The sequence below is a fragment of the Haemorhous mexicanus genome, chromosome 2 (genome assembly GCF_027477595.1).
Source record: "Haemorhous mexicanus isolate bHaeMex1 chromosome 2, bHaeMex1.pri, whole genome shotgun sequence".
Taxonomy (NCBI): Eukaryota; Metazoa; Chordata; class Aves; order Passeriformes; family Fringillidae; genus Haemorhous; species Haemorhous mexicanus.
Window position 1 is genome coordinate 121,807,731 of NC_082342.1, and position 13,657 is coordinate 121,821,387.

The 13,657-nt window shown below is 54.7% G+C and overlaps 2 protein-coding genes across 5 annotated transcripts in view; one reads left to right on the forward strand and one right to left on the reverse strand.

Annotated features, from left to right (window-relative positions):
- SON (SON DNA and RNA binding protein) overlaps positions 1-4,027 on the forward strand; it is a 37,517-nt gene extending 33,490 nt beyond the window's left edge. For 2 of the 3 annotated variants that reach the window (XM_059840182.1, XM_059840181.1), the window contains exons 10-12: positions 1,459-1,527; positions 1,602-1,717; positions 1,790-2,569. In XM_059840182.1, the coding sequence (XP_059696165.1) occupies positions 1,459-1,527; positions 1,602-1,717; positions 1,790-2,404 (800 nt within the window). In that variant the 3' untranslated portion in view covers positions 2,405-2,569. Of the gene's footprint in view, positions 1-1,458; positions 1,528-1,601; positions 1,718-1,789 lie in introns of all 3 variants that reach the window. The other variant, XM_059840183.1, reaches the window with a different exon arrangement.
- A 1,558-nt stretch (positions 4,028-5,585) lies between these two features.
- On the reverse strand, positions 5,586-13,468 carry DONSON (DNA replication fork stabilization factor DONSON). Of its 2 annotated transcripts, none has more exons than XM_059840187.1 (10): positions 13,153-13,468; positions 12,747-12,827; positions 11,591-11,794; positions 11,330-11,466; positions 10,770-10,948; positions 10,575-10,692; positions 8,022-8,126; positions 7,451-7,649; positions 6,426-6,626; positions 5,586-5,923 (listed from the first exon to the last, which is right to left on the reverse strand). In XM_059840187.1, the coding sequence occupies exons 1-10, from the start codon at positions 13,426-13,428 to the stop codon at positions 5,786-5,788; spliced, it is 1,638 nt and encodes a 545-aa protein (XP_059696170.1). In that variant the 5' UTR covers positions 13,429-13,468; the 3' UTR covers positions 5,586-5,785. The 2 variants fall into 2 exon arrangements, with proteins under 2 accessions (XP_059696170.1, XP_059696169.1); XM_059840186.1 differs by having other exon boundaries at positions 11,330-11,508.
- Positions 13,469-13,657: the final 189 nt, after the last annotated feature.

Genomic DNA, 13,657 nt, shown 5'->3' on the forward strand with positions numbered 1-13,657 from the left:
TTGGGTGATTGAATGGGTAAAACATACTCTTTGGTTTTTCTTAAACTTCTGTGTAGAGTTTTAAAGTCCACACTGTTTGACAGGAAGGCTGTTATTAACCCATCACCCAGGTTTGTTTTGTAAGGAATTTATTAGACATTTTTCAGTGTATAAAACAGTATTTTATTTTATAAATACTAAAATTTAAATTTTAATATTTATTTAATAAATATATATTTGTATTTATTAATATAAACCAGCCCCCAATCCAATCCAATTCCTGGTCCCAGGAAGTGACTCAGGAGGCTGCAGCTTGTTTAAATTCCCAGTTGGGGTCCCAGAGACAGGAGGTGGAGTGGAGTGACAGTGACTCAGCAGCAGGGAGAGAGTTTAATGAGGAGGATGAGAATCCCTTGTTAGGTTTGGGTTTAGAATTCTGTAAAGGGGGGAAACCCTCAGCCTTTCCTTCAGGGATTGTCTCTGATGGCTTCGTGCCCCTTGGGAGGCCCTGCTTGGGGGCTGCAGGAAAATTGGGAGGAATACCTGGTAAGGAGGGAAGGATTTTCCTGTAAAGCAAAAGAAACCCAAATGCCACCCACAAAAGCTGAAGGAACAGGAAGACACTGGAAGCAATTGCAGTATCTCCCTGTCTTTATTCACCAAAGCCACAGCAGGAAAACTGGAGGTAAGAAACAAAGGAATATTGAAAGGTTAAAGTCTGAGAGTGGCAAAATCCATGGGGAGAAACTTGAGTTTCTCTGATGGATTGCCACTGGAATTTCAGACATTTCTGGCAATTCTTCAGTTCATTTCTTGGTCTTGTAAGGTTTTCAGAAGAGAATGTTGAGCTTTGGTGTTTGCCAGTGACTCCAGGAGAGCCTGTGCTCCCTGCAGCCCTTTGGGGCTGTTCCAGCCTCTGCTGCTTTGCTCCCAGGTGGGATGGAGGTCTCAGCTCAAGCTGCTGGAGCCCTGTAAATTCAGAGAGCACAAGGAATCCAGGTCTGTGGTGTCACTCCTGGCAGGAGGGGACACAGGGACATCTCTGGATAATTGGAATGGCTCCTGAGTCTGAGGCAGACTGAAGGCAGGGGGTTACTCTGGGCTGCACAAAACAGTAGGAGAATGTTCTTCACTGTCTCCCTTGTTGATTGTTTCTCCAAAGAGGGCATGGAAAACCAGGTTTCCATGGAAAACCAGGTGTTCTCTGCCTCGTGTGAGACCACTCAGAGTTTTCTCCTCCTGGCTGCTTCAGAGTCTTCCTGGAGCCTTTGGGAAAAATGTGCTGAGTGGAATGGATGGAACAGGGTGGAGGGATGAGAGCTGGGTGGAGTCTCCAGGTGTCCCCTGTGATCCCTGGTTGTGCTCTGCTGCTGCCTCAGGGGGCAGGGGCAGTGGGGAATGCCGGTGGAGTGGGGAATGTCAGGGGCAGTGGGGAATGCCAGTGGAGTGGGGATGTCAGCGTGCCTGTGTTGTTTGCAGGGCTGGTTGCTGTGGGAGAGAAGGCCCAGAAGAGGTCCGGCCATTACGTGGTGATGAAGGATCTTTCAGGTGAGTTTGTGGCCTGGAATGACGCAGTTCCCAGAGGCTGGGTGGGCACTGACCCTGCCGTGTGTGTGTGCCAGGGAAGCACCCGGTGTCTGCGCTGATGGAGATCTGCAACAAGAGGAGGTGGACGCCCCCCGAGTTCGTGCTGGTGGACGACAGTGGGCCTGATCACCGCAAACATTTCATCTTCAAGGTGGGTCTGGGCTGCCTGCCCCTGTGCTGCTTTTGCTGTGCCAGGGGTGAAATCCATGTTTCTGTTTGATAGAAACACCTCACGGGGCTGGCTGAGGATGGTGGAGCCGTCTCGGTGCTGGAACGTGCAAGTCCTGTTCCTGGAAAGGCCAAACCGAGTCCCTGGAGCACTTTATTCTGGGATCCCAGGGCTGGAGCCCCTCTGAGGCCAGGCTGGGAGAGCTGGGGGTGCTCACCTGGAGGAGAGAAGGCTCCAGGGAGACCTCAGAGCTCCTTGCAGGCCCTAAAGGGGCTCCAGCAGAGCTGCAGAGGGACTGGGGACAAGGGCTGGAGGGGCAGGACGCAGGGAATGGCTTCCCTCTGCCAAAGGACAGGGCTGGATGGGATCTTGGGAATTAGGAATTCCCTGGCAGGGTGGGCAGGCCGTGGCACAGGGAGCCCAGGGCAGCTGTGGCTGCCCCTGGGTCCCTGGCAGGGCCCAAGGCCATTGGGGCTTGGAGCAGCCCTGCACAGTGGAAGGTGTCCCTGCCATGGCCGGGGTGGCGCCGGATGGGCTGTGAGGTCCCTCCCAGCCCCGAGCACGGTGGGATCCCCTGCAATGTCCGTGCTGACAGGCAGCCGTGGGATCTGTGTCCCTAAAAAGGAGCTGCCCAGAGTGTGCCTGGGGCAGGCACGGCCCCCTCGCTAACCCCTGGTTCCCCCGTGCCAGGTGAGAGTCAATGGCAACGAGTACAGGCCCACCTTTGCCAGCCTTAACAAGAAGCACGCGAAAGCCACGGCGGCCACGGCGGCGCTGCAGGCCATGGGACTCGTACCAAAGGAAAGCATGGTCAATACCACCATGTTCAGGAGTGCCTCACACCGCTAAGCTTGGCTTTACTGGGACACTGGTTCTGAGCATTTTACTCTGCACAAGAAATGGTATTTGCCCCTCTCATGTTGTAAATACATCGGCGATTCCCACCTTGTAAAAACTGTACAGACACCCGCAGGTTTTTCTTTTGTACCATCCAAATGTATTTAAATCATACTTAGTTTTTGGTATGTTTATATTGTTTACATTAGTGATGTAATTATTTCTTAAACGACTAAATCAGACGACAGACTCTGGAGGCATCAGAAATCCAGACCCTTGGCTGAAGCTCCTGCAGTTCCTTTCCTGTCAGAGCGTTGACCCTTTGATACAGTTTTGTAGTGGCTGCAGAGTTCCCTGGGCTCGGGGAGGTGCTGGGGACACCCGGGGGCCGTGCCCGGGCTCTGCCCCTCGGTGCCACCCAGGGCAGCCGGAGCCGGGCGCCGCCGGAGGGACGGGGGGGGGGCTCGGACACGCCCGGCCCGGCCTGGCCTCCTGCTGGGGCTGCTCTGCCCAACCAGTGAATCCACTGCCTGATGCTGATTGTACGGATTTGTGGTTCATGTGAATTTTAAACTCTTAACAAATCTACAACTGGATTTGGGGGGAGGGAGGGGGTAGAATGACGCTTCAATTGTTGTACCCAACTTGGTCAATAAAGCAGCACAAGTTCATAATCTTCACCCTTGGTCAGTAAGCAGTAATTCCAACGGATGCCAAGCTGGGAAACAGGAATTTAACACGCCAAAATGCCTTCTGCAAGAAACACACACGATACAGAAGTGGCTTTGTGAGGATTCCCAACAGCCACTGGGATGGCAGGAACAGATCTGCTGGTTTTTGTTGGTTTTGAACTTTTACGAAATAAGTCCTTGGGATGAAATGTTAAGGGTAAGGATCCTCTGCCCTCAAGGAGCCTGGTCCAGAGTTTGGGCAGTTGGACAGCAGAGAGGATGTAGAAACCTTTTCCTGCTTTTTATTTTATTTTTTATTTAAGAAGCATTAATCTTTGATCTGTGTGCACGTGGCATTGGAAGGGGCAGTGCACCCTCCTGAGGGATCGGAGTTAGGAGCAGGCTGCCAGGATTTCTGCACTGGGATCATTCAGGTGCTTGTCCCAGACAAGTCTTGGTGAGGTGTGAACCTGAGCTGGGTTTGGGCACGGAACAAACCCAGCCAGGCTGCTCAGGCCTCACGTGAGGGACCCTTCAGCCATGGGTCTACAGAACCGAGGAATTCCCGATACCTGGAGCCGTGTGGATCCCGTCAGTGTCACAGAATGTGGAGTCTCCTTGCTCTGCAGGGACAAGGGTTGGTGTTTCCTGTGCAGCAGGGAGCTGGGGTTGGTTTGGAGATAGAAAAGCCCCTGTGAGTCTGTCCAAGCGCTCCGAAAATGCTTCAGTTGATCTTCATTTCATGGACGTTGTTGTCTTGAATTAAACTTTTTTCCCTTTGGCATCTTGCCTTTGGTCTCTGACTAAATGTGTGGAGCTTATCCTGCAACTGCTTGGGAGGTGTGAAATCCCAGGAACTCTGGGATGAGGCACCCTGGGCGGGCTGGGGGCTGTCTGGCTCCACCCCGGGGCTGGGGGCAACTCCCTCCACCCTCAGTGCCGTGGCAGAGCTCAGACCTCGCAGCTGCTGAGGATTCTCTGCAATCCACGCTCTCCATGGCACTCAGACTTCACAGCTGGACACAATCAAATTTGGGAATGTACAAGCCTCTGTACTTGTTTGCTGCCTTTTTCTATATCCCTCTTTCCCACGCAAAAGGTAAAGACCTGAGTTCTCTCCCAGCAGCAGAGAAATCCAGTCCCTTTAAAGACTCCATTTGAAAAATAACGACTCAGAAAGGTCTGGATGTCATGGCCCAAAGCTGAGGGGCTGTGTGTTCCCTGGAGCCACATATCCTTCAGGAGCAGCCCTGCATCCCAGGGCTGGGAGCAGCTGGGAGCAGCTGGGATTTGCTCCTGGAGCCGACAGGTCACAGCAGTTCTGTAAACTCTGAATCACCAAGAGTTCCAGCAGAGCTGCATCCCTGCTGGATCCTGGGGCAGGACACGGCCCCTGCTGCAGACAGAAAGGGTCTGGAGGCACAGGAAGCTTTTGCTGGCCCAGGGCTGCTCCGTGCTCGGTTTGCAGGGCTTTGCCCAATGAGCCCAGAGCCCAGGGGCACCAGCAGGGAAGGCTGAGCTTCGCTGCCCAAGGCTTCATTTCCAGTAACAGATACCAGATTATAGAAATGTGGCTGGAGAGCACAAACACGAGTTGGTTCTACTCCCCTCTCAGCTGTGGCGTTCCCTGCTGCAGGAATGTGCTCAGCCAAGAGCTGTGGAAAAGCAACACCCTCCCCAGAAGGCCTGGGAGCCCTCTACCTGCAGGGAAAGCTCAGAGCACCTGGTCAGACCCTGCTCCTCTTCCTCTGTCTCTATGATCCACGGAATCCCTGAGGCTGGCAAAGCCCTCCCACCAGGGAGTGCCAGCTGTGCCCCATGGCCACCTTGTGCCCAGCCCAGAGCACTCAGTGCCACCTCCAGGGGACACCTGCAGAGCTCCCTGGAGGTGCCAAGGCCTGAGCACCCTTTCCTCGTGCTCAGGTGCTGCAGCCATTTGATTCCTCCCCTTGTTCCCCTCCAGGCTGTGGCTTTAGGCCCAGGGTGGCTGTGGGAGCTCTGCTGAGCAGCTCTGGGGCCCTCTGACCTCCGTTCCTCCCTGTGGAGTTCAAAGATGGCCCCAACCCAAGAGGTGCCACACACCAAGGTGCAGCTGCTGAGGGTGGCAGGGGGCTGTGAACAGTCTGGGAAGGGGTTTGGCCAAGCATTCCACTCATCCATAGGATCCCAGGTTTGAGCTGGAAGGGACCTTTAAGTTCATCTGGTTCCTATCCCCTGCCCTGGGGGAGGGTCCAAGTTCTGACCTGGTTATGAGTTCCTGCCCCAAGCAGGAGCAGAAATTCCATGCTTGGAACAGAAGCTGTGTGTGCGTGGGGAACACCAACCTGCCAGGGGCAAACCAGACCAATAAAATTACGTTTTATTTTAAAAACTCTTTCTACAATAAAAAAGGAGATGTCCAAGGCCTTTCCCCTCCTTTCCTTCAAAGCCCTTGGAGGTGTTCCTATGCAGCAGCCGTGTGGGGTGTCCCTCCCACCCTGCCCCAAGCTCAGCACCTGCAGCCCAGGGAGGGAGTGTCCTGCTCCAGGGACCAGCAGCATTCCTAGGCCTTCCAGGTGTAGGTGTAATCCTTCATCTCCAGCAGGCGGAGGGAGGATTTCCCCAGAGTGGGGCACTGACTCAGCTGATCCAGAGTCTTGGGATGCAGCCCGCAGGCAGGCAGGTCCTGCTGCACGTCCTCCTGTGGAGGGCACGCACACGGAATGAGGCTTTCTGCGGGGAGTGCCTGTGCCTCCAGCAATCGCTGGGATCCCGCTGGGGAGCTCCCCGTTCCCCCACTGCCGGGGCAGGACGAGCCCCGGGGGCTGCAGGTGCTGGTCCCGGGTATTCCGGTGCCAGGCCCTGCCAGGCTGTCCCGGTGTGCGCTCCCCGTCCCGGGCGGGGCCGGGCTGTCCCGGTGTGCGCTCCCGGGCGGGCCCGGGTTGTCCCGGTGTGCGCTCCCCGTCCCGGGCGGGGCCGGGCTGTCCCGGTGTGCGCTCCCCGTGCCGGGCGGGGCCGGGCTGTCCCGGTGTGCGCTCCCCGTGCCGGGCAGGGCCGGGCTGTCCCGGTGTGCGCTCCCCGTGCCGGGCGGGGCCCGGGCTGTCCCGGTGTGCGCTCCCCGTGCCGGGCGGGGCCGGGCTGTCCCGGTGTGCGCTCCCCGTGCCGAGCGGGGCCGGGCTGTCCCGGTGTGCGCTCCTCCTCACCTGGGGCGAGGCCGGGCGGGTGTTGAAGGCGGCGCTGGGCTCGTGGGGGCTGAGCAGGGCGCGGAAGGAGCCGCGCTGTGCCGGGCCCAGCACCAGCGTCAGGGCGTGCAGGGCGTGCGGCAGGACGGGCCCCAGCACCTCCAGGCTGAACACGTCCTCAAAGCCCCCCTGCACCCGGGCACGGCCGCTGACAGTCCGAGCCTGGGGGCAGAACACCGCGGTTAGTGCTGCACACACCACAGCCAGGAGGAGTTCTCACTGCTCTGACACCACAGTGCCACAGCCCCACTGAAAATGGAAACACTTCTCAGTAATGTCCACTCCCTGTGCAATGCATGAGCTTTACTGTCCCTGTAACAACTCCTAAAATGTACCCCTGCACTGCAGGACTGCTGTAGGGATGGGGAAGGGCACAAGACCAGGATGAACTTCTCTGGTGGAACAAGTAACTGATCCTGTTCTTACTGGGAAGAAATTTGGTTTGATATAGGGAAAGAATTCTTGGCTGTAGGGTGGGGAAGCCCTGGCACAGCTGTGGCTGCCCCTGGATCCCTGGAAGTGTCCAAGGCCAGGCTGGACAAGGCTTGGAACAACCTGGGATAGTGGAAAGTGTCCCTGGCCATGGCAGGGGCTGCGATGATCCTGAGGGTCCCTCCTGATCCAAACCATTCCCTGCAGGAACAGGTGAGCTGTGGCTCAGGGGCTCCTCGTGCAGGGGGCTGGGATAGTCTGAGACCCCATAAGATCTGGGGAGAATCTTAACAATCATTTTCCCTCAGGCAGCTCTGCACAGCCCCTTGTCTCTCGGGAGGTGAGGAAGGGAACGCTGGGATGTGAGTTCAGCACAGGGATGTGTTGGAAGGATTTAGGAACCGGCTGTGCCTGCAGACAAAATGCTGACTCAGGCTTCAGCCACAAAAATCCCACTGCGGTGCCTGAGGGAAAGGCCACCAAGCCAGGCTCTGATCCCCCGGGTAAGGAACCGCTTCCTCCCCGCTGTTCCCAGAGCCAGCCGTGCCCCTCACCTTGAGCGTCTGCATGGTCCCGCCCCGGAAGGCCACCGGGGACAGCAGCGTCGGGGGCAGCCCCGCCTGCGGCCCCGCCACGGCCACCAGGCTGCGGCAGCTGATCAGGAAGTTGAGCAGCCTGAAGGTGTTGCTGCCTCTCACCAGCACCAGCGACTCGGGCCTGTGATCCACCTGCACCTCGTGCTTCTCCTTGCGCCTGCGGAGCCGAGTCAAGGGAAAACCACGGCGCAGTGGGGAGCAGCCATGTGCCAAAGAGCTGGAGCAGTGAGCCCCCCCACACCCCATCTGACCAGAACCCCCGAACCCAAACCCCACACAGCTTTGCACACACCCAGATCTCCTCTTCAGATATTAAGCAGCATCTTAATCCTGGCTTCAAATCCTAGAAATACTTGAAAAGTAACTAAAAAAAAAAAAAAGCAGTATCTCATAACATGCAGGAATGTGAGGATTCATATTTGGAAAACAGTTCTCAGAATCTTCTACAGAACTTAAATGTGAACCACAGCACTGTAAAAGCTGCAGGGTTTTCTGGTGTCACACATCTGGAAGATCAGAGGAAGGATACAGTTGGATAGAAATAGTGTCTGGTTTCTTCACCTTGCCTTGGACTCCCATCTCCTCAAGCCAAGAGAAGTTTCCATCATCATCATCATCGCTGGGAGCTGGTTCCCTGGAGACACAGGATCAATGTTAGGAGGGCAGTGCCTCTGAGGGAGGTTTTCCAAATGGACTGTGCAGGAGCCTGGAGATGCCCCTGAATTCCAGCACTGCACAGATGTGGGAAATGGAAAGATAGAAACTTCCACAGATTCAGGAGGGTTTGATCTGCAGCCTTGGAGGGAGCTTGGATTGATGTAAAAATAAAATACTTTATTAAGTAGAATAACAGATATTAAGAACAAAGAACAGACATTAAGTAGAAAACCATAATGTTATTTTCTGTAGTTGTAAGTAAGAACATGCCTTAAGTAATTGAGAAACTGTATTGATAAGATGGTGAAGGGTTTATAATGTAAGGGTGTGGTTGTACAGGGTAACTAAGTTTAGAAGTTATAACAGAAGCATGTGTGTGTAGGTGAGTTAGAAACCCATTGGATAAAAGTCTCCACAGTGCAGCAGAAGTTAGTAAAGGTGATAGGTTAGAAATGCAAAATAAACCCTGTGGCAACTATCTATAGGGTTAGAAATTTCTATATTGCCTTGTAACGAAGAAACTTGTGACTACTTTGAGCTAAGGCTGAAAGCTTGCTCCTCTGCAATCTCACAGGCACTGAGATGGTGTTTGTGTGAGCAATGAATCCATGGCTGAATGTCTGCTCCTCTGCAATCTCACAGGCTCTGAGATGGTGTTTGTGTGAGCAATGAATCCATGGCTGAATGTCTGCTCCTCTGCAATCTCACAGGCTCTGAGATGGTGTCTATCTGAGCAATGAATCCATGGCTGAATGTCTGCTCCTCTGCAATCTCACAGCCTCTGAGAAGGTGTCTATCTGAGCAATGAATCCATGGCTGAATGTCTGCTCCTCTGCAATCTCACAGGCTCTGAGATGGTGTTTGTGTGAGCAATGAATCCATGGCTGAATGTCTGCTCCTCTGCAATCTCACAGGCTCTGAGATGGTGTTTGTGTGAGCAATGAATCCATGGCTGAATGTCTGCTCCTCTGCAATCTCACAGGCTCTGAGATGGTGTCTATCTGAGCAATGAATCCATGGCTGAATGTCTGCTCCTCTGCAACCTCACAGGCTCTGAGATGGTGTTTGTGTGAGCAATGAATCCATGGCTGAATGTCTGCTCCTCTGCAATCTCACAGGCTCTGAGAAGGTGTCTATCTGAGCAATGAATCCATGGCTGAATGTCTGCTCCTCTGCAATCTCACAGGCTCTGAGATGGTGTCTATCTGAGCAATGAATCCATGGCTGAATGTCTGCTCCTCTGCAATCTCACAGGCTCTGAGATGGTGTCTATCTGAGCAATGAATCCATGGCTGAATGTCTGCTCCTCTGCAATCTCACAGGCTCTGAGATGGTGTCTATCTGAGCAATGAATCCATGGCTGAATGTCTGCTCCTCTAAAATCTCACAGGCTCTGAGATGGTGTTTGTGTGAGCAATGAATCTATGGCTGAATGTCTGCTCCTCTGCAATCTCACAGGCTCTGAGATGGTGTTTGTGTGAGCAATGAATCTATGGCTGAATGTCTGCTCCTCTGCAATCTCACAGCCTCTGAGATGGTGTCTATCTGAGCAATGAATCCATGGCTGAATGTCTGCTCCTCTGCAATCTCACAGCCTCTGAGATGGTGTCTATCTGAGCAATGAATCTATGGCTGAATGTCTGCTCCTCTGCAATCTCACAGGCTCTGAGATGGTGTCTATCTGAGCAATGAATCCATGGCTGAATGTCTGCTCCTCTGCAACCTCACAGGCTCTGAGATGGTGTTTGTGTGAGCAATGAATCTATGGCTGAATGTCTGCTCCTCTGCAATCTCACAGCCTCTGAGATGGTGTTTGTGTGAGCAATGAATCTATGGCTGAATGTCTGCTCCTCTGCAATCTCACAGCCTCTGAGATGGTGTCTATCTGAGCAATGAATCTATGGCTGAATGTCTGCTCCTCTGCAATCTCACAGGCTCTGAGATGGTGTCTATCTGAGCAATGAATCCATGGCTGAATGTCTGCTCCTCTGCAATCTCACAGGCTCTGAGATGGTGTTTGTGTGAGCAATGAATCCATGGCTGAATGTCTGCTCCTCTGCAATCTCACAGGCTCTGAGATGGTGTTTGTGTGAGCAATGAATCTATGGCTGAATGTCTGCTCCTCTGCAATCTCACAGGCTCTGAGATGGTGTTTGTGTGAGCAATGAATCCATGGCTGAATGTCTGCTCCTCTGCAATCTCACAGGCTCTGAGATGGTGTCTATCTGAGCAATGAATCTATGGCTGAATGTCTGCTCCTCTGCAATCTCACAGGCTCTGAGATGGTGTCTATCTGAGCAATGAATCTATGGCTGAATGTCTGCTCCTCTGCAATCTCACAGGCTCTGAGATGGTGTTTGTGTGAGCAATGAATCGATGATGGCCCCATCCCTTTATGGCAGTGATACACAACATTGTTACTTACCCCGCATGCTCCGCACTGCTGCTCTCTCCGAGGCCCTCGGCGGTCTCCAAACTCTCCTCAGAGTTTTTCTGTTTCCTGGCTCTGCTTTCCTCCAGCAGAGGCAGGGAGAACTCGATGCCTGTGGCGGAGGAGAGGCAGCAGTGAGGGGCCGCGTGCCAGCCGTGCCCGTGGCCGTGCCCAGCGCCATGGCCTTACCCTCGGTGCGCATGGCCTGGCGCAGGCCGCGCGTGGTGGGGGCGATGGCGGCCGTGGGCTCGGCGCTGCCCGCCAGCCCCGCGGCGCGGAACAGCACCGAGAACTGCGCCGCGCACACGTAGAAGTAGGGACACAGCCGGGCCCGCAGCAGCTGGTACAGGGAGGTGAAGCTCACCGACCTGCCGGGGAACACACAGCGCTGGCACGGCTGGCAGGGCTCCCTGCTGATGCCTTGGAGAGGGACTGGGGACAAGGGACAGGACACGGGAATGGCTCCCAGTGCCAGAGGGAAGGGATGGAGGGGATCTTGGGAACGAGGAATTGTTCCCTGGCAGGGTGGGCAGGGCTGGGATGGAATTCCCAGAGTAGCTAGGGCTGCCCCTGGATCCCTGGCAGTGCCCAAGGCCAGGCTGGACACTGGGGCTGGAGCAGCCTGGCACACTGGGAAGTGTCACTGTGCTGGTCCTTAAGGTCCCTTCCAACCCAAACCATGCCATGACTCTGTGATTAATCAAAACCTCCTCACCTCACCCTCACCCAGCCCATCAGGCTGCACTTACCAGTCACTCATGAGCACTTGCTGCAGGGCCTCGTCCTGTGCCCAAGGACAGGCCTTCCCAGCCATGCTCCTGTCTGCCCCGAGGCGCGGGAAGAGCGGCAGCCAGGGCAGCGAGGGGTGCAGCCAGTAGAGCAGGCTCTGCTGGAAGGCACAGCGCAGCTCCGTGCACAGCCGCGGCTCCTGCGGGGCCCAGAGCGTTGGAGGGGCACAGCAGAGCTGCAGAGAGCAGAGCTGCAGCCCCAGGCACCCGCCCAGCCCTCACCTGCACGCTCCGGGGCAGCGTGGTTTCCGCAGCTCTGCAGTGCTGAGCGACCCCCTGCGCCTCCTCCTGGCCTTTCAGGTGCTCTGCCCAGGTGAAGGGCTGGGAGGACATGAAGAGAACCCGTGTTTTAATGCTCCAGTCTGCAGGGAACTCCTGTCTTGGCGAGGAGGGAGCTTTGGGTACAGCAAGAGGTGAATGGAGGTCCTGAGCAAGCAGAAACAGCATCGGTTAACTCACAGAAAATTAAACCTCTTCACAGGCTGACTATATATATATATATATATATATATATATATATATATATATATATATATAAATATCTAAATAATATTATATTATTTATTATATTATTATGTGTATTATGTGTATATGTTATTTTATGCATTATTATTTTGATTCTTTCACTCAGTACCGCATTCGAACAAAAATACTCCATTCTATTGCCTATAAAACCACATTGAGAGGGCTTGCACTCATCAGTCCTTGCAACAGTATAAACTAGGAACAAATAAAAAGATACATGATTAAAACAAAAAACCCCTCAGCCTGATGTGTATGAAGACAAGAATTTCCATGCCAAAATGGTTATTTCATTTCATTTCATCCTCTCCTGGTGACTATAAGGTCAAATGCCAAAAAAAGCCCTGAGCACCTCCAAGACAGTTTGTTCTCTTTTTTCTATCCTTCTAATTTAGTTTGAACTTCAGTTTCAGTACCTAGAACAACATTAGAGAATATCTATTGAAACTCTGAATTTCAAGGGCTGGTTTTCAGGAATTCTTGCTTTCCTATGTGCCTGATGAAGTGCTCCATTTCTGTAGCTGAAAACCAGACTGCAGGAGGTCTATCTGGTGAAAAACATCCTCATCTCAACTACATATAAAACTAAGAAACAGTAAAATTATAGTCAGGAAAACTGAAAGACAGCAATCTCTGTCCACGGAACTCAACAGCAGTGAGGTCAGGCAGAAGGCTGGGTTTAGAAGACTGTCACTAGAACAGGAAACATCAATGTAAGAAATTTCCTTGATCACTGACATTTTAGTACATTCTTTTATGCAGAGATGGGCCACCAAATAGCGAGTGAAACAGCTTCAGCTTTCGGTGTGCCCTGAGAACAGCTGGAATCTTTTCAGCAGCGTGTGCAGTTTCGTACCTGGCTTAGGGAGAGGATGTCGGAACTTTCAGCAGGCTCCTCTCTCCCGGGGGGCTTCTTCTCACAGGCCGGCTCTAAAAACTGAATGAAAGAGCAGCATGAGGCACAGCACAAAGGAAGCACAGAGCTGATCATTTTAAAAACTGCCCTTGCAGTGACATTTCCCGAGTGATCCTCAGCACCTCGGCTACAAATAAACCCCACTCGGGGCGAGCACAAGATCCGCACCCAGCGCTGAGCAACAGCCCGAGCCCAGCAGGGCCTTGGAGGAGGAGGGGGCGAGCCCGGGACTGCATCGGGAAGGGGCTGAGGGGCCGGGGGCCATGGCTGAGGGTGATGGCTGAGGGCTCAAGGCGATGGCTGAGGGCTGAGAGCGGAGGATCCCGCTGCCGGGGCTCGGTCCCACCTGCCAGAAGGGCGCTGCCGATGGATCCCCGCCCGCCGGGGCCGGGGCCGCTGCCGGAGGCTGAGGGGCGGCCGCCGCCCGCCGCGGAGCGTTGTCCAGGCTGGAGAAGGGGTTGCGGCGGCGGGCGGCCGCAGAGCCCCGCGGGGCCGGGGCGGCGGCGGCTTCCGCGGGGGCGGCGGGGTCGCTCCTCCGCCCAGGACGTTTGCGCTTCAGCCGCAGCAGCGCCGGCGGCTTCTTGAAGCCGGGCGAGTGCCCGGGCTCGGCAGGGGCGGCCATGGCCGAGCGGGGCCCGGAGAAGCCGCGCTCCCGTCTTGGCGCCAAAGAGCGCCCGCTCCGCCCCGGGGCGGCGCTGAGGGAGCGGCGCCGCCATTGCTGCCGCCCTCAGGGGCTCTGAGGGGAGCGCGGCTCCCGCCAGCCCCGCTCCGCCCGCACGGCCCACACAAACACGGAGCACAGAGACCGACGGCGCTAAAATTGTGTCAGTGCCCTGCCAAATGCACCCGGA

What these genes read in the sequence shown, in the direction of transcription:
- DONSON (XM_059840186.1), bottom strand. Translation starts at nt 13,428, where the DNA reads ATGGCCGCCCCTGCCGAGCCCGGGCACTCGCCCGGCTTCAAGAAGCCG. An exon ending in CAAGTGCTCATGAGTGACTG is followed by an intron (nt 10,949 to 11,329) that starts GTAAGTGCAGCC and finishes GTTCCCCGGCAG; the next exon opens with GTCGGTGAGCTTCACCTCCC. An exon ending in CCAGGCCATGCGCACCGAGG is followed by an intron (nt 10,693 to 10,769) that starts GTAAGGCCATGG and finishes CCTCCGCCACAG; the next exon opens with GCATCGAGTTCTCCCTGCCT.